This window comes from Chelon labrosus (genome assembly GCF_963514085.1).
Source record: "Chelon labrosus genome assembly, chromosome: 13".
Classification (NCBI taxonomy): Eukaryota; Metazoa; Chordata; class Actinopteri; order Mugiliformes; family Mugilidae; genus Chelon; species Chelon labrosus.
The window spans coordinates 25,925,099-25,948,220 of NC_140346.1; the positions used below are offsets into that span (position 1 = coordinate 25,925,099).

At 42.1% G+C, this 23,122-nt stretch overlaps 1 protein-coding gene across 1 annotated transcript in view; it reads left to right on the forward strand.

Annotated features, from left to right (window-relative positions):
• ryr1b (ryanodine receptor 1b (skeletal)) overlaps window positions 1-23,122 on the forward strand; it is a gene marked incomplete at both ends in the record, with an annotated part of 56,104 nt that extends 32,982 nt beyond the window's left edge. The window contains 45 exons of the mRNA XM_084558119.1: window positions 408-468; window positions 550-676; window positions 766-874; window positions 998-1,079; window positions 1,277-1,407; window positions 2,001-2,321; window positions 2,656-2,896; window positions 3,099-3,186; window positions 3,281-3,373; window positions 3,698-3,712; window positions 5,196-5,366; window positions 5,623-5,682; window positions 5,770-5,904; window positions 6,011-6,123; window positions 6,205-6,301; window positions 6,407-6,516; window positions 6,617-6,668; window positions 6,941-7,021; window positions 9,757-9,856; window positions 10,157-10,236; window positions 10,354-10,430; window positions 10,534-10,607; window positions 13,193-13,297; window positions 13,822-13,910; window positions 14,150-14,278; window positions 14,394-14,498; window positions 15,797-15,826; window positions 16,570-16,599; window positions 16,761-16,842; window positions 16,928-18,240; window positions 18,326-18,408; window positions 18,563-18,746; window positions 18,990-19,076; window positions 19,249-19,503; window positions 19,597-19,727; window positions 19,989-20,031; window positions 20,122-20,255; window positions 20,340-20,400; window positions 20,486-20,632; window positions 20,724-20,858; window positions 20,994-21,150; window positions 21,346-21,410; window positions 21,509-21,609; window positions 22,876-22,927; window positions 23,027-23,122. Of these exons, the coding sequence (XP_084414245.1) occupies window positions 408-468; window positions 550-676; window positions 766-874; window positions 998-1,079; window positions 1,277-1,407; window positions 2,001-2,321; window positions 2,656-2,896; window positions 3,099-3,186; window positions 3,281-3,373; window positions 3,698-3,712; window positions 5,196-5,366; window positions 5,623-5,682; window positions 5,770-5,904; window positions 6,011-6,123; window positions 6,205-6,301; window positions 6,407-6,516; window positions 6,617-6,668; window positions 6,941-7,021; window positions 9,757-9,856; window positions 10,157-10,236; window positions 10,354-10,430; window positions 10,534-10,607; window positions 13,193-13,297; window positions 13,822-13,910; window positions 14,150-14,278; window positions 14,394-14,498; window positions 15,797-15,826; window positions 16,570-16,599; window positions 16,761-16,842; window positions 16,928-18,240; window positions 18,326-18,408; window positions 18,563-18,746; window positions 18,990-19,076; window positions 19,249-19,503; window positions 19,597-19,727; window positions 19,989-20,031; window positions 20,122-20,255; window positions 20,340-20,400; window positions 20,486-20,632; window positions 20,724-20,858; window positions 20,994-21,150; window positions 21,346-21,410; window positions 21,509-21,609; window positions 22,876-22,927; window positions 23,027-23,122 (6,032 nt within the window). The remainder of the gene's footprint in view (window positions 1-407; window positions 469-549; window positions 677-765; window positions 875-997; window positions 1,080-1,276; window positions 1,408-2,000; window positions 2,322-2,655; window positions 2,897-3,098; window positions 3,187-3,280; window positions 3,374-3,697; window positions 3,713-5,195; window positions 5,367-5,622; window positions 5,683-5,769; window positions 5,905-6,010; window positions 6,124-6,204; window positions 6,302-6,406; window positions 6,517-6,616; window positions 6,669-6,940; window positions 7,022-9,756; window positions 9,857-10,156; window positions 10,237-10,353; window positions 10,431-10,533; window positions 10,608-13,192; window positions 13,298-13,821; window positions 13,911-14,149; window positions 14,279-14,393; window positions 14,499-15,796; window positions 15,827-16,569; window positions 16,600-16,760; window positions 16,843-16,927; window positions 18,241-18,325; window positions 18,409-18,562; window positions 18,747-18,989; window positions 19,077-19,248; window positions 19,504-19,596; window positions 19,728-19,988; window positions 20,032-20,121; window positions 20,256-20,339; window positions 20,401-20,485; window positions 20,633-20,723; window positions 20,859-20,993; window positions 21,151-21,345; window positions 21,411-21,508; window positions 21,610-22,875; window positions 22,928-23,026) is intronic.

Genomic DNA, 23,122 nt, shown 5'->3' on the forward strand with positions numbered 1-23,122 from the left:
ACGTATTCCTAGCCTGGCTTATATGAGGCAGCACATGCTTTATTGTCATTCGCCTCCCCTTCACCACCATGTGTCTTTAATACTCTTATTTGGCCAGTGGTCAGTAGACATGGCAAGCAAATAACAGTGAGCCTGTACCCTTTAGTTTGGCTTACCGGTGTACCATGCTGTATATTGCAGATCTTCCACTTGAGAAGTCAGACTGTGTTGTGTGGTATTGCACTTAAGAAAGGTGTTTTAATAGTTTCACAAATGTCTGTTGTATAATTAACAGTAATGTAATGAATGGTTTTAAAGTATTAATGAGTTTGCTCAGCATTTTCTAATACAACTTTGAGCTCTTTTATAAAGTGGGTTTGTACTAAAAGGACGGCACTGACAACACAACTTTAATGTGCTGTTTTCAGGAACGGATGCAGGAGCAGTGGTAAACTGTCTGCATATCCTCTCACGATCACTGGATGCCAGGTAACTCACGTCATTTCCCCAACCAGAGCATAAAACAGAGATTATGTATGTAGGTAACTCTTCTTCTGTGTCCTTTTTAAGGACTGTCATGAAATCAGGTCCTGAGATCGTGAAGGCCGGCCTGCGTCAGTTCTTTGAGAGTGCTGCAGATGACATTGAGAAGATGGTTGAGAATCTGAAACTGGGCAAAGTGTCCAGTCGAAACCAGGTGAGAGACAGATTTGTTTTTTGGACATTACACAAATGAGTTAACTTTTCCTGTGGACTTATATCTCATCGGTGTATATATTTCTGTAGGTTAAAGGTGTGTCCCAGAACATCAGCTACACCACCACCGCCCTGCTTCCAGTCCTCACTTCTCTGTTTGACCACATTGCGCAGCACCAGTTTGGAGATGATGTCATCTGTGAGTAAAGTGCTTCTCTCCGTTCAGTTAACAGATAACCATTTTTTCTTTATGGCTCTTGACTCCGCGACACTAAAGGCCTACTCAAACCTAATGCAAAGCCTCTCTTTTCCTCATCCTCAGTGGACGACTTGCAAATATCCTGCTATCGTTTAATGTGCAGTATCTACTCTTTGGGCACTGTGAAGACCCCACATGTAGAGAAGTGAGTAGAAACATCTGTGGATTTATGCAACAAGTCCAAAACGTTCTTCAAATCTAGTGTCGGGTCAAGTCAGTTTAATTTATAGAACCTACACTCTGAATAACAAACACCATGTGCCTCATCTTTAACAGGAAGTGTTAATATGTATTTATGCTGTCAAGTTTTATGTAGACATTTGTTGTTTTTCTCCTGTGCAGACAGCGACCAGCTCTTGGCGAGTGTTTGGCCCACTTAGCAGCTGCTATGCCAGTTGCCTACCTTGAGCCGTCACTGAATGAGTACAACACATTTTCTGTCTACACTACCAAGACTCCCAGAGAGAGATCCAGTGGGTTTTGGCTTTTTCCTTCATAGCATATTACCCGTGCATTTTATTTTACACGTATCAAGTTATTAGATTAAAGGGGAATTACTGTTTTTTTACAACCTGGACCTTCTTTCTGGCATAAAATACGATCGTGTACTCACCCATGTAACTTTGGTGTCATTTGGAGTCGTTTGGAAGATATTTAGATCCAGTGGAGCGCCGCGTATATCCATATAGTGGAAGCTACTGAGGGACCGAAACGCAGCCTCTAAATAACACATTATCTCACGCGAAACTCATTAATTTCTCCAGTATTTTGGAGACTCAATGGGGAATAGCACTAGCGTATCATAACAAAATATTGGTGAAATGAACGAGCAGATAATGTGTTATTTAGAGGCTGTGTTTCGGTGCCCCAGTCACTCCCACTATATGGATATACGCGGCGCTCTGCTGGATCTAAATATCTTCCGAACAGCTCCAAATGACACCAAAGTTATATGGGTGGGTACACGATCGTTTAGGCCAGAAAGGAGGTCCAGGTTGTAAAAAACGGTCATTCCCCTTTAATTTCCCTGTCTTTTATTTCATCCGTCTCTTCTGTCCCTCCTCAGTTCTGGGCCTTCCCAATCAAGTAGAGGAGCTGTGCACTGATATTCCAGAGCTAGAGCTCCTGATGAAAGAGATCCATGACCTGGCTGAATCTGGAGCCCGCTACACGGAAATGCCCCACGTGATTGAGATCACTCTGCCCATGTTGTGTAACTACCTCCCACGCTGGTGGGAGAGGGGCCTGGAGAATTTCCCTGAGCAGGAGGGCCAGCTCTGCACCGCTGTCACCTCCGAGCAGCTCAACCAGCTGCTGGGTAGCATCATGAAGATTGTGGTTAACAACCTGGGTATAGATGAGGCATCCTGGATGAAGAGATTAGCAGGTCAGTGAGCAGAAGGTTTACGATCAGTTAGAGTACTGCCAGGTGATTTGAGACATCCTGTGTCACTGAGGGAGATGGTTTTCCTGTGAATTGTGATTGTGTCTGCTGTAGCTGTGTGGTTGTTATCCTTTTTATTTGACTTTCTGTATGTGAGCTGAGTTTGCGATCAACTAAAACATTCATAGTTATGTTGACCTTTTTATACAACCTGTGCACCTATCATCGAGTACAGTACAGCTACGTTTTCACATGCTGTGCAGCTCTTATTTGGAGAAAACTACGCTCACTCTTGCCACTGCTGACAGCCATTTAATCCCGTTTACTCCTTGTCCAGTGTTCGCCCAGCCCATTGTCAGCAGGGCTAAACCGGAGATGCTTAAATCCCACTTCATCCCCACCATGGAAAAGCTGAAGAAGCGCTCGGGAAAGGTGGTGGCAGAGGAGGATCAGCTGCGCATGGAGGGCAAAACGGAGCTGGACAGTGAAAATGGGACCATTCGAGATGAGTTCGCTGTGCTGTGTCGCGACTTGTACGCTCTCTACCCTCTGCTCATCCGCTACGTGGACAATAACAGGTAGCTGAACTAAGAGATGCCCATTTTTCCTACTGTGTAAATACTCCATATTGTTAGTCTTAAAGTCTTAATATCGCATCTATGTCTTTTGCAAAACCCAAAATAAGAGCCTGTCTTCAAAGTAAGTCTTTTCCCAGATTCACAGACCTTTATTTGTGTGCTTGAGCTGATCTGTTGCTGTCACTGCTTTTGTCGTCCGCAGGGCGAGGTGGTTGACCTGCCCAGACCCAGATGCAGAGGAGCTTTTCAGGATGGTGGGAGAGGTCTTCATATTCTGGTCCAAATCTCATGTACGTTCTCTGTTTTTTTTTTCCTAATTTCCCCCCGTTTTGCGAGCTCCGTCTCTCTTTTCACCATTTAACATCTCTCGTGCACTGTTTGCAGAACTTTAAGAGGGAGGAGCAGAACTTTGTGGTGATGAACGAGATCAACAACATGTCCTTCCTGACGGCTGACAGTAAGAGCAAAATGAGCAAGGTAAGAGTGGACGGGCAGAGGTGAAACGCTGCCTGTTAGTTAGATGTTTGACTCAGATACACATTAAGAAACTAAACTCTATTAATCTATTTTCCACTAACAACGCCCATTCCGGCTCTTTCTTTCTTTCTTTCTTTCCTATATTGTCTAAATAATAATCATTTCTATCATTTAAAGATAATTTTCTTGAAATTACATATAGCAACTGATAATAATCTTTTCCAGGACAATGTAAGTGGCAGTATGCAGTCTCTAGACAGTAAGTGTTGCTAACTGTGTTTTCTCCTTATATCCTGTGTCGGGGGTTGGACGCTGGGCCTCTAGGCCGGAGATGGAGAGGTTAGACTGTGTTTGTGCACGAGCGCTGTGCTGACCGCATGGCACCCTGAGTTTGGGGAGACTTTTCATCAAGCTCTCCCACGGACTACCACACTTTCTTATAGCCGGACCCCGATATTCACACACATACATACATACACACACACACAAACTGGGTTATAAACACAGTCACTTCCAGGACAGAACTCACCACACTTGTATGGGTGAAAGGATGAAGAATATGTCGTAGAATAAGAGGAAAATGTTTGTGTTGACAGTGTTTTTTTCTGTGATTTAAAAGGTGTTCGAGTGAATGCGAGTCTGGTGCAGTGTGAATTGTTAAGTGCGTGTTTGTATCTGTGTGAGTAGGGGTCTGGAGCGGCTTGATGAAAGCTCTTTGCTGTAGATCGTAGTGGCCTGAGAGGTTTCATGGTGCCCGGCTGAGCGGCTGTGTGTCTGATCGCAGCCGAGCACCATCACCCTATTTTTTGTTTGATCAACAAACAGTTTGCCTTCAGATCGTCCCGGTTGGATACAGTCGTGGAGCCCGTGCTGCCGTGCCATCTGTGGAATTTTGTCACTGACGCTTGGATTTCTTTCAGCTTTTTTGTTAAAGATTCCCGCGCTGGGGGGACTCTTCTCTTTTCAGTATTATCATTGGCTTTGTGTTCACTTCCTGCTTGCATCGAACAGTCATCCTTGCAGTTTCTCTTAGATTTGCTTGGTCCATCGGCAGCATAGCTGGATCAGTCAGGGAAAGTGAAGCTAGCTTGACCAGATCATCAGATAGCTGTCATCACATTTACTAACTGGACTCCATGTCATGTTCATTGACACCATTAAATAATTGAATATCTAATCACTGTTTGGTTGATGTTTTACGTGGTTGGTGTAAGCAAAACCTCCTCTCCTTGGCTATCAGATGGGCATTACTGTTGCTACCTGATCATCACAATGCCTCTCAATGCCCAAAGAGCTATTTTTACCCACTCACACACACCAGGCACACGCACACAGGGTGCAGAGAGCTGCTGTGAGGCCAGACAACAGTCAGTAATGAGCATTGGCAGCCTCAGGATAGGAGCATGTGAGAAGAGCTCCGGGGCGATGGAGCTGGCCCCATACTTGTGCTGTTCTGTGTGCTGTCCTATAGACGGGACGTGCCCTGTCTGGCCACTGGACTACTAACGGTGCGGCTGCATTGTGCATAACAACTGTAGGCGATGCAGCAACGAAGCAACTGAAACGTGATAAGTCAATGATTACAGGAAAACTTATTTCAACTGATGGATAATTATTTTCATTTGTGGATTGTATCTATCAGCATGTCATGATATTATGTAGAGCAATATAGTGGTTTGTGTTAGGAGAAGTTCTTTAATTTCCCCTCTCAAGTCAAAAAAAATGAATGAAAAATCTGAAAGGGGAATTTTCGATTTAAGAGACGTAGGATCTTGTTAGCCACAGAGCGATCCATCGATTTGAACTTTCTTTCTGTTTTTAGTCTGGCGGCTCGGAGCAGGAGCGCACCAAGAAGAAGCGGCGGGGGGATCGCTACTCCGTCCAGACATCTCTTATCGTAGCAGCGTTAAAGAAGATGCTACCCATCGGCCTCAACATGTGCTCTCCTGCAGACCAGGAGCTCATCAATGTCGCCAAGATCAGATACTCACTGGTACTTTTCATTTAAAGACAACTTGGTCAAAGAGATGCATTCAAACACAGGAGGAAAAAACGGTTTAATGGACTTGGAAATATGTGCTTTAAATTTATACAGTACATCAAACTATGGAATAATGTGTTTTTGTAATTTTGTAATATAGAAAAAAAATACTTCTCCATTACAAATGTGTTTAGAGGCTTCACTAATTCCTAATTTTGCCATGATGTGATATGAACACATTAAATTAGAAATGGCTCTTACCTTGTAGAAAGACACAGATGAAGAGGTGAGAGAGTTCCTTCAAAACAATCTGCATCTTCAAGGCAAGGTGAGAAGACCGTACTTGTTTTACATGTTAAAGAAGACGATAGACACAATAATAATTTAAACTGACACATACTATGCATCGGTTCAGGTGGAGGACCCAGCTATGCGCTGGCAGATGTCTCTTTATAAGGAGATGTCCGGAAAAGCTGAAGATGCCGAGGATCCCGAGAAGGTGGTGAAAAGGGTGCAAGAGGTGTCCGCTGTCCTTTATCACATTGAGGTGGTGAGTACGGACATGAGCTCTGGTGATCTGCAAGGAAACGCACATGTGCTCTTGTTTTATTTGCAAAGAATTGGAATTTGTTCAGTGGATCTTGTTTTGCCCTTAGACTGAGCATCCCTTCAAGTCAAAGAAAATGGTGTGGCACAAGCTGCTGTCCAAGCAACGTCGCAGGGCAGTGGTGGCCTGTTTCAGGATGACACCTCTGTACAACATCCCCAGGTAATGAGTCCCTGCACGCTATGTGAAATAAACGACCCGTCATAAATCCTCGCTAAGTCTCCGTGACCTCTCCTCTCACAGGCACCGGGCCACCAACATGTTCTTGGATGCTTACAAGCGTAACTGGTTAGAGACCGAGGGTTACTCATTTGAAGACAAGATGATTGACGACTTATCCGTGCGTCACCCTTACCTTAATTAGGAGGAAGTGAACAGTTAATTACAGGCTTATTGTTGATGGTATACGCTAAGGGTCACGATTAATGTCGTCTGCAATAATTAGAAAGCCATGGAGGAGGAGGAGGAAGAGGAGGAAGAGGGGACCGAGACGAAGCCTGACCCCCTTCATCAGCTGATTCTTCATTTCAGCCGCACGGCTCTCACAGAAAAGACGTAAGAGCGCAGTGCTTCTTCTGCTGATTCCCCTCCCCCTTTTTTTGCCTTGTTCCTCATGGAGACTCACGGATTCTTGTTGTTTGTTGTCTCATTGCAGTAAACTTGATGTTGACCATCTCTATATGTCGTATGCTGATATTATGGCAGAGGTAAGACTTGTGGATTATCACTGAGCACCATCTATAGATATAGATATCACATGAAATTCAGTCGCTGCATCTGAAACTCTATACTAAACTCTGTACATTACTCTGGTGTGAATATACCACAATGCAATGCAGTAGAAATGAGATGTTGGTTTATGCAGAAGTATATTGACCCATACTATGAATGTAGTGAATAGTATGTGATTTCAGATGCAGACGCTGCACTGCAAAACAAGGTGACTAAATATCTTGTACTTTCTGTCATCCTCCTTCAGAGCTGCCACATTGGTGAGGAGGACGAAGGGGGAGAACAGGAGGGGGAGGAGCCATCCTTTGAGGTGCGACAGACAGAGATGGTATGGGGGGACCAGGGGAGGGGAGACAGGGGGAGTCAGCGGAGAAGCCACTCCCCACAGTGACCACACCATGACATCACACTCGGCACATCCCCCCCACCTCCACCCTTGTTTTGTTATAACATCTTCTCGTTTTTCGTCTTCCTGCATTTCTCTCTTTCACTCACATCACTTGTTTTTTTTTTTTTCTTCTTTCCTGCTGTGGTGGACTGACCTGTGCATGCCTTTGCTGGACTCTGCCCACAGATAGGATGCGCACTCAATTTTTTATTTATTTTTTTCCTAAACTGCATGACTTGAGTGCAGAGAGATGGTGCAGCTAAAGACAACAAAATTAAACCGAGGTTAATGAAGAACTGCTTAGCCTTCACTGTCTGTTTAAATTCAGAATCACAGTTTCCAAGCCTGAGACTGATTGAATAAGTCTACTGCTAACCACTGTGTCCTAGTTTAGCACCACCATATACTTATCTAAGTAAGTACAGCAGCTGTTAAATACATTTAAGTGAAAACTCTGAAATAAATGAATATCTCAGTTGTGATGTTCTGCATCAAATACCAGGTTTTGGACACTGTGATGTTGTAGCTATAGCGATCCATTGCTTTTCATGAAAGGCAGCATTACATCGACTTGCACTGTAAGTTCCTTTATGTTATCCAAGTTATCTACTCTAATATAGGGTTGATTTCACCAACCGCATGTCATTAATATTCTTTTGAATGTGATAAGTGCTCTGAAGCGTGATGTTGCCTTTCAAGACTTTTGACTTATATTAGAAACACGTAACGGTATCGAGCCGTGCAGCATGTTTCCTAACAGTAAACGTAGCTCCTTCATTCTGATTTTGTGTGTTTGTTTTCACTTCACAGACTTGCATTCACATTTTTTTCCATCTACTAACTTGGCTGCGTTCATCTACACTGACTCACCCGATAACGGTAGTTTGAGTTCTAACATCTGGCAGTTTTAACTGATTTTGTTTGTCTTTACTCTGAATTGGACGACGCCATCAAGTCTCCCTCTCTGTGCTCACCGAGGGCCACAGTAAAAGCCTGCACAGTCAGCCGTGCATATACTTCCCCGAGCCCAAACACACTCACGCAAACATACCCTGCTACACAGCCACGCTCCCACACATCCAGACGCGCACACACGTTCACGCTCATAACCGCATATGATCTCTTTCCATTCATCATGCAAAGGCACATAGTTTGCTTTGATAGATAGCATCTGCATAATCTTTCATACATCAAGTCAGGCTTACGAGGGAGGGGGGGCGGAAGGAGGGGTAGAGACAGTTTGGGTTGCTTTGGGTGGGGCTTTATGCATGGTGTGCAGCGGGTGGGTTAAGTCTAACGTCTTTGTCGACAGGATGGTTGTTCGTATTAGCTATACTGTAGAATGTATGCTGTACTGTAGTGGACTGGATAAACTATGATATGCCAAATTTAGCGTATGGACAGAGTAGCATTCTACTGTACAGTGTAACTGTAATTTTAAAACTTTATTTTTTATGTTATAAATAGGTTGCAATGTAAGCAAAACATTAATATCATTTTCTTTAGTTGAAATAGTTGAAACCGAAAGAGTTGTTCCAAAAACTGTATTTATTCCTTTTGATTAAATCCAAATATCTAATCCCTTTAGCTAAAACATAATAGGATATTTGTAAAAATACAAAACCCTGCAACTGAAAAAGATAACTGCTTATTTGTTATGAGTTAACAAGAGTTGAGGATGAAATAGCAAAATGATTCTCATAGTCAGAAGTTAGTTAAAGCACAGGTGTTCAGGATAATTAACTGAATCGAACGGAGCCATTTTCAATGTCACCCTGGACACCTGGTGCTTTTCCTACTGTGAAAGGTCAGTATGTTTGCAGTTAAAAGGGTCTTTTCCAATAAATAACCCTAGATTCTCTAATAATGCAGGCAGGAGCCACACGTTGCTGCTGCAAGCATCACAACGGTTGGACTTTAGTCAATAAGATAGAACAACCCCCGACCTGTTCTGTTGGAGGCAGGAGTTGCATGTGGTGCGATTCAGACTACTGCTGTCGCTTCCTTGGAAGAATGTGTGAAGTGCGTGTTCTGCTCTGGGGAGAAGTGTTTGCTGCCACTGAACGTTTGCACATCTGGACGACGTCAAGAGTTGGAATAACTGTCTTCATCACTAATACACACTGTGTTCCAGTGGAAGAGAATGTATGTGTCTTGAGTGATGCCAGATATTCCCGTCACCGATGCAGCATTTTTTTTAAAAAACTAGGTTAATTCAACCCCTGAAAAGAATAAAAAGTCAAATTACTAATGTATGTTAACGTGGCCACAGTCTGGCAAGAAGAGTGAGAATGCAGACCGATGCAGCAAGAGTAGCTCTGTCCTAAGGGTAAGAAGTATGAGGAGATATTGCTGAACTTAATCTGGCCACCCCACTATGAGGACAGGACTGATAATCGTAGTAATTAGTCAAAAAAATAACTGTAAGAACTCAACATAAATTAACTAGCAACTGAGGTACAATTTAGTATTGCTGTTGACCGAACCTTCAAGTTTAAGTTTTGGCTTACTGGTCTCTATATCTTCTGTCATCTAGCTGTAATTCAGAGCAGTAAGTGGATCCTAATTAGGACAGAATGAGGATGTGTGTGTGTGTATGAATGAGTGTGTGCGGGGGGCAGTGCAGTACCTGTTGGCAGGGTTACAGCTGTGTCCTTTGCTGCTCTCCTCCACAGGAAAAGGAGATGGAGAAACAGAGGCTTCTGTACCAGCAGTCCCGTCTGCACAACCGTGGGGCTGCAGAGATGGTGCTGCAAATGATCAGCGCCTGCAAAGGTAGCTGCTACAGCCTGGATGTGTTCGTTTACACACACACTTATATGCACTTTTTTTTTCACTTGAGTGAACATTATACTGAATTAAATATTTTCCTTTATAGGTTTTTATAACTGTGACATGCCTTATTTCCCATGAACGGGCCATTGTCTGAGTTCAAATCGTATCAGGATACTGGTTGATCCAATCTAAATTGTAAATTGAGTAGTGGAAAACCAGTTTGAGAAGGCCAACAGAGATATTTGGTTGATATTTATTTTGATGTTGGGTCAAATTGTTGTGTCCCTCTCCTTGTCTCAGGTGAACCTGGAGTCATGGTTTCTTCAACACTCAAACTGGGAATCTCCATCCTCAACGGAGGCAACAGCGATGTACAGCAGGTAAAGACGGCCTTCAAGAGTACTACATAGATTTTAGATCTTTTTTTTTTAGGGGCTATGGCTGTTCAGTAGGTTGCTGCTTTCTGGACAATGTTTTATTTTTCTGTGTGTGTGCAGAGAATGCTGGACTATCTGAAGGATAAAAAGGATGTGGGATTCTTCCTTAGCGTTCAGGCTCTGATGCAGACCTGCAGGTCGGTGACAGTTGCTTATGGTTGACTTACCTACTCCTAAAAATTACTTTGAGAACAGTAGTAGGTGAAAGTGAAGTGATATTTATATTTTTGATGTTGACAGCGTTTTGGACTTGAATGCTTTTGAGAGGCAGAACAAGGCTGAAGGACTGGGGATGGTATCAGAGGAGGGGACGAGTGAGTACGGTCTAAATAACAAACACACACAGATGCACACACACACTGCCACGACTATGTTGTCCTTTTTTATTTTGATCAGACTGTTTTCTAGTTCTATCGTGTGTTCTGTTACTGTGTGTGTGTGTCTGAGTGTGCCTGTTTGTGGGTGCCTGGTCGCAAGTACGTTTCCCTGTCGGTGTGTTTAGAGCCTTAAAACCATAGTCACAGCATTTTGACTGTTAATGTATGAAACTGTTGCCATCCACTGACGGCAATGAGATGCCTGGACTCACTTCGTCTCTCTGTGTTTTTCTCTCCCCAACATCTTGTTCACTTTGCCCGTTTCATCTCTTTTACCCCCCTCATGCCCGTGTCTCTCCCGCCCGTCAATTTGCTGCTCGCACCGTTCTCAGATAAGAAGCTAGAACGTGGTAAATGAAACTTTGCTATCGTATGTTTTCTTTCTTTCTTTTCCTCCTTTCCTGTCCAAGCTGTCCCTCCCTCCCTTTCTTCCTTCCTTCCTTTCTTCCTTGCTGTGAACTCATTATGCATTTCATTTCGCGCTCAAGGACCCAGTGAAATTAAGCTTTACAGTCACTCTCTCATATTGTTATGGAAACCTTGCAAAGATGCACATGCTGTTGGAGTTTAACTTATTCGTTGTATCTCTGCATCTCTGTATCTTTGTTTTTCCATCTGAAGTGAGTGTAAAGCTGAATTTTCACCCTTGAGTGTTTTATCACAGGTCTACTGTAACTCCAACAATCTCAGTCTCGTGACTGATCAGCGGGGAAGAAAATGCAGTAACCTGAATCTTCTTCTCCCGCTTTTTTTTTTCTCTAATACACCATAGTAAACTATACTGACCCTGTATCCTAGAAACTGAAATGAATTGCAGTAGGAGTCCTTTAACCCGTCTATCTCCCTTATTTGCATCAATCAAATACAGATGCTCGCCTCTTACTTCCCTCATAGACCATCTGTGCAAAACCAGTGCATATTAATTTAACTGAAAATGCTTTATAATCTTTCTTATTCACCCATTCATGCGCTCACACATCAGCGCTGGAAGCTGCCATGCTCTCGGGAGAAATTTCGCGTTCAGTGTCTTTCCCAAGGACACGCTGGCAAGCGGAGGGGCAGGGGGCTAGAAGCGCCAACCCTGCGATCAGGTCATAATATATTAAGTGTACACATAGCCATCGATAGCCCCAACAGGTTTTCAGCTCCGTTCCATGTGCGTCGAAAGGAAGATCTTAAATACAAATAACTACAGAGAACAATAGAAGAGAGAGGGTAATATATATTTTGCACACAGTGCAAGATGTGAACGTGCAAAGCGACAGAAGATAACAGAAGAATGAAACTCGTACCTGTATGTGATGCTACCCCTTTGCTTGCTATAGATATGAGATTATTTAACGGTATGATCAGTTACTATGACTACAGATTCACTCCCAGCGCTGAATCTATGATGGTTGTTGTATGGAAACATGAAACCCAGCATCCTCGCCTCTGTTCTGTTCTGTTTTGTTCATGTACAGTCATAATTAAGTCTGTGCATGCTTGTGCATTCTTTTGGGAAAGACACCCAATTTATTTAGACCTTGAAGATCTTGAAATTTATAACGTAATGAAGGGAAACAATTAAGTCAAACCATAGCATTCTAGCTATAAAAAAGCTAATCAATTCCACTTAGGAGGTCAGTTGTCATTTTTAATTTACACCTTGACAATAACAGGCATTAATTGGTGTGTTTTTTTCTGCATTATATATATATATCACTAATTTTTTTTCCCCAAACCCCCACGGCTAACTGGAGTTTGCAGAGTTCAGTAGATCTGTCCTGCATGATGGTGTGCACTGAATTTGAATCCATGTGTCTGTTCACTGTCTACACCTCAGTTGTCTTTTTCTGTGTCATTCCCTGGTTTCTTGTCTCCATTTATCTGTTTTCTACTTGTGTTTAAATGTATGAGTGTCGATGGTTTGTTTTGTTGAATCTAAAATATATATCTATCTACCTATATATCTGTATATATATGTTGGGAGCTAGCTGGTAAGTTTGGGAGAAGGAGCAGGAGAAAGAAAAACACAGTGGAAACCTCCAGCTGACAAACGGACGGGGACCCTGAGGTCTTGGTGCTTTTCATTAGCATGTTCTAATGAAAGCAGGAGGAATAGTATGAGGTGACGGTAATGTGCAGACATCAGTACTGTATACACAGACGCAAGTATACAGAACTAATGTGCTTCAGTGTCAACACACGCACAGTGTTTGCTTTAGTTTTATCTGCTGCCGTAAGTATGGTTTATACAACTAAATGTAAATGTTGCACAATTTCACCAGTGCAGATTTTTAATTAGCACAATACTGTGATATACAGTCTGCTCAACCATCTGCTTAACAAGCCATTTGGTTTCAGATTTAGAAAGAGTAAACTAATGGATATCTGCACTCCCAGTACAGTATTAGAAGTGGTAAAGTAAAAATAATCTATTTTGTCAGGATGTTGGCCTAACTTAATAACACAGCACAATTGCAGTTTCCCCATTCTCCGTACCTGGACTGCTGAAACCTCCTCTTGCACTCATTAATTAGTAAATCTTTTGTTGCCCTGCACAGATGAGAAAGTGATGGCAGACGATGAATTTACGTGTGACCTCTTCCGCTTCCTGCAGCTTCTTTGTGAGGGCCACAATAACGGTGAGTCAATGATGATCAGTTATTTTTAAAAAAAAAATATCGGTGTGGTTTTAAGGGACCTTTCTTACAATAATACATGAGAAGAACGGAATAAGAAACTTCAAGTTAAAAGTTCAAGGTTCAGTTCGTCTCTCCTGATGCATTATGTTCTACACCTGCCTATGCATCTTTATAAAGTCTTTCTGCAGCCTTTCATATATTAATGCAGTTTGTTTGTTTTACTGTAGTTTTTTTATTGACCGTTAGGGCAAAGAAAAAATCAGCAGTCTATCCTCTGTTAGAGGTGTATAGAGAATTTGCTAACACATTTACGGTGCAGTTAGGATCTTCACTAAATATATTTGAAATCAGTGGAAAAACGGACTGAATTATACAGTAACTGAACCAGTAGACTTCTTTGTATTCTGAAAGAGAAGATATTATTGATCGATACTTTGTGAGATTTATTTGTGCAAACTAATGCACCTGATTTATTATCTTTCGGTTTGAGGTGCATTTTGTTCCCGTTTGTTTGATTTGTTCAGATTTCCAGAACTACCTGAGAACTCAGACAGGCAGCACCACTACCATCAATATCATCATCTGCACTGTGGACTACCTGCTTCGACTACAGGTCACTTTTAATATAAATTGTAGATCTACTTAAGATAAAGCTGAATAAATGTAAAGAAGTTGTGAAAGTTTTATTTCAGTCAATTGCTTAACGAGACATGTCAAATTTAAATTTTTTAGTTTATTTTTTGAGAGTTTAGTCAAAAAATACTCACTGTACTTTATTATCCCACCGTTTAGTTAACATGAATCCTACTAGATAAAGACAGAACTCATGTCTCTCCTCCTCTCTGTATGCAGGAGTCAATCAGTGACTTTTACTGGTACTACTCAGGAAAAGACATCATCGACGATCCCGGTAAGAGGAATTTCTCCAAAGCAATGACTGTGGCCAAGCAGGTCTTCAACAGCTTGACTGAGTACATCCAGGTAAGACGGTATCAAGGGGTACCGGTGAAGGGGAGACCTAATCACGGGACAATGTCAACATGAGATAAATAGAACATATATGAAATGTGCCTTTGCCTCATTATCTGTCCTTCAGGGTCCCTGCACTGGGAACCAGCAGTCTCTGGCTCACAGCAGATTGTGGGACGCCGTCGTTGGGTTCCTGCACGTCTTTGCTCATATGATGATGAAACTCGCTCAGGTAATTAACATCCCACTAAATTAATTAGTATTTCGTGGACATTTTTTGCAGAGAATACAGAAAATTCACTCTTTTCTGTCACAGTGCATGAAATGTATACATGTTGTGCTAGCATATTGTGATTTACTCTGAGTAGACTAATTTTATGAACTGTCTTTTCATGGTTCCTGCAGAGTAAAGTATGTATTTATTTGATTATTTCCTCTTTATATAAACTGTTTTTTAAATCTGAACTATCTTTTTTCCCCCTCTTTTCTTTGTCAGATTGTTTCTGCCTTTTTTAAAGTATGTTAGAATAAAGAGTGATGATAGCAAATAAACTTTAAATAATTATTTATTTGTTGCAGGTTTAATCCTAATTGAAGCTTCAATTAAGCTCAGACCTAAATAATAAAACATAAAAAAATTACAAGAAATAATTACGAGATGATCTTTCTTTCTAATTCACCTTTAGATTCAGTTGTTTTTCCCATTTAAGTTCAGTGGCATAAATGCATTGTTGAGCAAATACTGTCAGTTTATGCTGATTCTTGTGCAGTCACGCCTGCACACATTTTTATTGTGATTTTAAAAATTTAATTAAAATTACTTTTTACTTTTAAAGGCTTCCAAATATCACTGAGTGAGGACTTAAAACTTATTTTTTTTTGGTTTTCAGAAACCTGTAGAGACTGTGGTCACCACATTAGCATAAAAATCTAATTACACAGTATTCAACCGTCACTCTGATTCTCGTAGACATAAATATAGATTAAGTCGGCAGAAACAGTTTGAGTAAAAACAGTTACCCTTTCCTTTCTCTTCCTTCCATTTTCTCTCACTTTACATTTTCTGATTCTGTGCAACACAGTTAATCCACCTAAATTAATTTTCTATTCATGTGACACTGACCGATGCTTAGCGTTTGACTGTGCTTTGGACAAATGTGTGTTTGCTTTGAATAATGTGTGTTTGCAGTCTGTAACTAAAGGAGCTGCAGTGTGTTTTGCTCACTCTAATTTTGTGTGACGGTTTTGATTGCTACTGACACTGCTGTTGAAAATGCATCAATATTACTCAGATATATTTCTAATAAGAAAAGTTAAATAATACAACTTTTAGTACTTACTCATGATCAGATTTTAGTTTTTGAGCAACAACGAATCATATAAAAGCTTAAAATAAATAAAACAGACGTGGACTTCATGACAAATCTAGAGAATAGCTTGATGTAAAATAATATTAAGGTTTAGAAGATAAGGAAATTAAGTAAAAATGTTGATGGATAACAGTTTTATTTTCATGTGTAACCCTGCTAGATGCACCCAGATACTGGACAACGAAATGGCGTAAGAATCTGTGTTTTCCCACCAACGCCATTTCATTTAAAGCCCCTCATGCTTTTTTTTTTTTTTAACTCTCATGCTTCATCACAGTCTTAATTAAGCTTAACAACCTGCACCATCTACATATGCATCTTGATAGATTCTCTCTTCAGCATTTCATGTGTTAATGCATTTATTTTTTCAAGTTTTACTTATAAGTTTCAGGTTTAGGGCAAAGAAAAATTATGTAGTCTATACTTTCCTAACAGTGTTTTTCAATGGGAAAAACACAATATTTTTCTGAAAAGGAAAAGAAAAGTTGCTTTTTGAGATTTATTTAACGTCGCTACCTAAAGCATTTAAACGTCTTGCTTTGCTTCTGTCCATTTATCCATCTTTGGTTAGGTTGTTATTTGTTGTTGAGGCACCACTAGGATTTCACTGGCACACGTCGCTGCCTTGTCTTGACACCCTTTTCCTTTAGATCTCCACCAGACTGACAGCCACTAAAGATTGTCTGATATATTTGCGTGGTTCTTTTGCTATCTGCTGGTGCAGGCCTTCAGGAGAGCTAAGATCAGCGTCTGCAAATATGTCTTCCATCCTGCAGCCTCTTTTTCAGATAAAGGGCGGCGCTCTCTAGAAGAGCCATTTCCTTCCCTCTTCTCTTTACACTTGCCTCTGTTTCTACTGTCCGTCCCATCACTGTCATTGTACTAACTGAGATGTTAAAAATGCATATTCTTTATTTAAAAATGCAAACCCAGGATCATTTTTGGACTAGAGCGCCCTCTGAGGTAGCGTCTTTCACTTATGTTTTAAAAGAAGCACATACACTATCAAATTTAACTATAATATGTATAATTATATATTAAAAAATAATTAAATCAGTGCGTATGTTAAGAAACTTCTCTGCTGTGTGTTTGTGTTTTTTCTGTGTGTTTCAACTTTGTTGCAGGACTCCAGTCAAATTGGGCTGTTGAAAGAACTGTTGGATCTGCAGAAGGACATGGTGGTGATGCTTCTGTCACTGCTTGAAGGTAAAAGGTTTATCTTTTAAATGTGCTGATGAACTCTTCTTTTTGTATGCGGTCCTCATCTACTCCCATCTTGCCCTGCTCTCAGGTAACGTGGTGAATGGCACAATCGCCAGGCAAATGGTTGACATGTTGGTTGAGTCCTCCAGTAACGTGGAGATGATCCTCAAGTTCTTCGACATGTTCCTCAAGCTCAAAGACATAGTGGCATCCGACGCCTTCCGTGACTATGTGACTGACCCACGTGGGCTCATCTCAAAGAAGGACTTCTCCAAAGCCATGGACAGTCAGAAGCAATACTCTCCCTCAGAAATCCAGTTCCTCCTCTCCTGCTCAGAGGCCGACGAGAATGAGATGATCAACTTTGAGGAGTTTGCTGATCGTTTCCAGGAGCCAGCCAAAGACATTGGTTTCAATATCGCAGTTCTGCTCACGAACCTGTCCGAGCACGTTCCCCATGACACTCGCCTGCAGAACTTCCTGGAGCAGGCGGAAAGCGTGCTCAACTATTTCCGCCCCTTCCTGGGCCGCATTGAGATCATGGGAGCCAGCAGGAAGATTGAGCGCATTTACTTTGAAATCAGCGAGGCGAACCGCAACCAGTGGGAAATGCCACAGGTCAGAGAGTCCAAGCGGCAGTTCATATTTGACGTGGTCAATGAGGGTGGCGAGAGTGAGAAAATGGAGATGTTTGTGAACTTCTGTGAGGACACCATTTTTGAGATGAACATTGCGGCGTCCATCTCTGAGCCTGAGGGAGATGGCGCAGAAGAGGAAGACGATGAGGAAGAAGAGGAAGGTGCAGCAGACGAAGGAGAGTCCGGAGAAGGAGAGGAAGGCAACGGTGAGGCCGAAGCTCCGGAGTCAACTTCCGCCTTTGCAGATTTCCTGAAGAGTGTTGTTGACTTCTTCAACATGTTCACCTTCCGTAACCTGCGCCGTCGGTACCGCAAGCTAAGAAAAATGACGGTGAAGGATATGGTGGTTGGCCTGGTTACATTTGTCTACACCATTCTGATGGGCATCCTAATATTTGTCTATAATATATGTAAGGGCTTCTTCACGCTAATATGGAAGGTACTGTTTGGTGGAGGTTTAGTAGAGGGTGCCAAGAAGATGACAGTCACAGAGATTCTAGCCAGTATGCCAGACCCAACACAAGACGAAGTCCATGGGGAACTTCCACCTGAACCAAGCGCTAGAGAAGTCCAAGATGCAGATGGGGGAGCAGACCTCTTAGATGCTGTGGGGGGAGAAGAAGAAGAAGGAGAGGATGGCGAGGAGAGGGAAGGTGGACGTCAGCCTGGTTTCAATACTCCTGGGGGACTTGGAGACTTTGGAGAGACAACAACAGAAGAGCCTCCAACCCCAGAGGGCACGCCACTGCTGAAGAGGAAATTGGTGAGTTGTTCTGTCTGATAGTTGTTTCCGAATGTGTACACTCTCCATTAATCACTTAATTAACGGCAAACTATCATTGACACAGCTGGAAGCCGCAGTGGGAGGGCAAGAGGAGGAAGAAAAACCTGAAGCTGAAGAAGAGCCTCCTCAGGAGACAGAGAAAGCAGAGTAAGTCTTTATCTGTTGCAGGTCAACATCAAAACTGAGCAGCCTTTGGTAAAGTTAAGGTATCCTCTGGCTGACACTGAATCAGTCTCAGTCATCAGTTTTTATTATCACGTTTGTTTTTAATAGATGTACCTACTAAATTTCTCCTTTCCAGCACTGAGAATGGAGAGAAGACCGAGAAGACCGAGCCTGAGCCTGAGCCTGAAAAGGTAAAGGAGGAAGAGCCTGTGGAAATAGAGGAGACACCTGTGAAGGCAAAGGTGAAGAAGGACAAGAAACGTGCCGAGGGGGGCTTTGAGCTGTGGAATGAGCTGGAGGTTCAGAGGATTAAATTCATGGTGAGCAGCTCTCTGTTACAGTTTATGTATGTGTGTCTTGTTGAGGGAAACTAACCTTTTAAGATGGATCTCAGAGGTGTGATACCATTATTGCTTTGAATTTCTACTTGTAACCAGTGAATTTGTTAGATTTTTTTGGAAGATATTCTGTTCTATGAGTTAATAATTATTTGTAAAATACTTTACTTCTCTGCAATGCTGAGGCTAAACTCAAGTCTTACAAGTTTCTTTATTTTCTCCCAGAACTACCTTTCTCGCAACTTCTACAACCTTCGCTTCTTGGCCCTGTTCATCGCCTTCGCTCTCAATTTCATCCTGCTCTTCTACAAGGTCTGTAGATTTGATCAGACATACAGTATCTGATCACATGTCACCTGTAGGAGGCACCATTTCTACAGCTATTCCAGAGTGTGACTCATTTTATGACTCATTCTCTCAACGTTCGGTGTTCCATTACACAAAATATTCAACAAGGTTTTTGTTTTGTGTTTGACATCTCCAGGTGTCTGAAAGTCCTCCAGGTGAGGAAGACTTTGAGGGATCTGGTCTGTTTGAAGGCTCTGGCCTTTTTGAGGGCTCTGGTGCTGAGGAGGACGGGTCTGGATTAGAAGAAGGAGGAGAAGATGAAGAAGAAGAAGGTCCCTTGTACTACTTCTTGGAAGAGAGTACAGGCTACATGGAACCAGCCATGGCTTTCTTTGGTATCGTCCACACCATCATTTCCTTCCTCTGCATCATAGGCTACAACTGCCTCAAGGTGTGTGTTTGGCGTTTGTTCTTCTTAGATCCACACATGTTTTTGTGCCTTCTTCATGAGGTATTTCTTCTACAACCCCCTCCACCCCTTCAGGTCCCTCTGGTTATCTTCAAAAGAGAGAAAGAGCTGGCCAGAAAGCTGGAGTTTGATGGTCTCTATGTCACTGAGCAGCCTGAGGACGATGACATCAAGGGCCAGTGGGACAGACTGGTGCTCAACACACCGTACGAGTCCTTTACATTATCAGATAGATGTACAGATGGATTAACAGTATGGTTCTGAACAGGACAAACATTTCACCCCAATCCACCCACATTGATTCCAGATTATACACTTCCTTAGCCTGTCCTCAGGCCAACACTCACAGCCAGTATTTTAGCAAATCTCTCTCCTGTGACATTTATGTGTGCATGCTTTTCTTGCAGACCTCAAATATAAATCATCAGCGAGTGGCTTTGGTTTTTATTGTGTCTCTTTTAATGCAGATCTTTCCCCAACAATTACTGGGATAAATTTGTGAAGAGAAAGGTGAGTTTTCCACAGTTTCAGCCATTGTTTTTGGAAGGGATATGTCCCGAAGTGAACATCTGATTCTGATCGACTTCGTGTGATTTCCAGGTTCTGGATAAATACGGTGACATCTATGGCAGGGAGAGGATTGCAGAGTTGCTCGGTATGGACTTGGCTTCTCTAGATGTCAGCGCCATGACGCATGAAAAGAAGCCCGAGCCTGACACCTCCATGTTTAGCTGGTATGTACTCTTTACCCTTTACGATTTGTTTAACGGAGTTATAGCACAAAACACTGGAGAGCAAACGTGTCCCTTTCTCTGTAGGATAACGTCTATCGACATCAAATACCAGATCTGGAAGTTTGGTGTTGTATTCACCGACAATGTGAGTTAAAGAAGCAGCTCATGATCGTTTAGACAATGAGAGAATATTTCAGGATGACAACAAGCCTCTTTCTTTAATCTTTTAGACTTTCCTCTACCTGGTTTGGTACATGCTGATGTCTCTGCTCGGACACTACAACAACTTCTTCTTTGCCTGTCATCTTCTGGACATTGCCATGGGTGTGAAAACCCTGCGCACCATTCTGTCCTCCGTCACCCACAACGGCAAACAGGTGACGCTTCCACTGCTGATGCATCATTAAGGCTTTCCGCTTACCGTTTTCCCATAATCTATTCTCACCACGTACCACTTGCTCCTTGCAGCTGTTGATGACGGTGGGTCTGCTGGCCGTCGTCGTGTACCTGTACACTGTGGTGGCTTTCAACTTCTTCCGCAAGTTCTACAACATGAGTGAAGACGAGGATGAGCCGGACATGAAGTGTGATGACATGATGACTGTAAGTGGTGCCGTAGGACACACCGGTAGTTTGAATCAGGGTTTAGTGCAGATCAGCTTTACTTTGGCTGATTATTCTGATGTGCTACATAAGTGAATTTTCCTAGCTGAAGTCTGTCCTCACCTCCTCCTGCAGTGTTACCTGTTCCACATGTATGTTGGCGTGCGTGCTGGTGGTGGTATAGGAGATGAAATTGAGGACCCGGCTGGAGATGAGTACGAGCTCTACCGAGTTGTCTTTGACATCACCTTCTTCTTCTTTGTCATCGTCATCCTGCTGGCTATCATCCAAGGTAAGTTATTAGTTCCTTTAACATGTAGAAAAAGGTTTATGCTACCTGGACATTTGATGTGATGAAGACACGCTCTCTCTTCAAGAAAAAAAATGGAATTGGGAAATGTATTTTAGGTTTGAATCCTAGCCCTTTTTTGGGAAACACTCCTGTTGTTTCTTCAGACTAGTAAGAAATAACTCTGGTGTCTGTCAGGTCTGATTATCGATGCCTTTGGAGAGCTGAGAGACCAGCAGGAGCAGGTCAGAGAGGACATGGAGGTAAGATAATGAGTCTTGGTGGGATCCTCCTTCAACTCTCTTTCTTTCGGTTACGAGACAAGGATGCGTTTAATCCAATCTGTCCTTTCTCCCTCTAGACAAAGTGTTTCATCTGCGGAATAGGAAGTGACTACTTTGACACGACGCCGCACGGCTTCGAGACACACACCTTAGAAGAGCATAATTTAGCCAACTACATGTGAGTTATGTTTTTTACACTTTTATTCTTGGTGTCAATTTGACTCGAGCAATTTAAACCTTCAAAAAATCCTGTGTTTATGTGTCAGGTACTTTATGTTTGTTTGCTGACTACCTAAATAGCTCTTTCAATAAAACAACACCCCACCCCACTTATACATCCAGAATACCTGTTACACAACTATGGAGAAATATGCAGATCACCATTAAATCTTGACCTTAAATTGACCTTAAACTGGAAAGAGATATGTTTAAGTGCCTTTATGTCATCTAAGTACATGTTCTTGTCATCTAAAACATTTGGTATGAAAAACTATTATCAAGAATAATAACATATATTATGTAGGGGCCAATGTCCTTGTCAGTGTCCCCATTAAAGCGGAACTACCGTTTTTTACAACCTGGACCTTATTTCTAGCATAAAATACCATCGTTTACTCACCCATATCATGCGGATGATATTTAGATCTGCATATATCCATATAGTGGGAGTGACTGGGGCACCGAAACACAGCCTCTAAATAACGCATTATCTGCTGCAAAACTCGTTCATTTCACCAATATTTTGTTATGATGCGCTAGTGCTATTCCCTGTTGAGTCCGGAGTTACCTGTTATCTATTTGCGGACGTGCAGCGGTTTGTTGTTCTTTGGCCAGCTGTTCCTCTCTCTGCCTCCTCATCCTCCTTTCAACGAGCTCCTCATCCGTATACTCTGGCTCAAAACGGTAAGGACGTCCATCATAAACAAAGTCGACGTCCACAACCTCAGAATCAGAAAAATATTCAGCCATGTTGCAAAAAACTAGCATTAGCAAATTACAGGTAAACAAGCCGTGCGAGGTGCGCACGACGCTCAGAGATGAGGTCAGAGGTTAATAGGTCAATCTACAGACCCTGGATGATGATAACAGGTAACTCCGGACTCAACGGGGAATAGCACTAGTGTATCATAACAAAATAATGCGTTATCTTGAGGCTGTGTTTCGGTGCCCCAGTCACTCCCACTATATGGATATACGCGGATGTAAATATCGTCCGAACGACACCAAATAACACCAAAGTTATATGGGTGAGTAAACAAGGGTATTTTGTGCCAGAAATATAGGATGATTAATGTTAAGATATATCAGCTTTAAATATTCCTCGCACTGATCCCTATATCTACACCAAAATAAGGTAGAAAACATAGTATAAGCAGATATTTGCACTGTTTTAAATATTCACCATTTTGTCCTCTGTAAAGCCTAATTCCCATTTCTCTTTCAGGTTCTTCTTGATGTATCTCATCAATAAGGACGAAACAGAACACACAGGACAGGTCAGTAAATGTAGAGATTTTTTTTTTTTTCTTTAATATCAAAAAGTCTTCCTTTGACCATTTTGTCTTATGTTGCAACTCTCTCTACTTGACTTTCAGGAGTCATATGTGTGGAAGATGTACCAGGAGCGATGCTGGGACTTCTACCCTGCTGGAGACTGCTTCAGGAAGCAGTATGAGGACCAGCTCGGATAA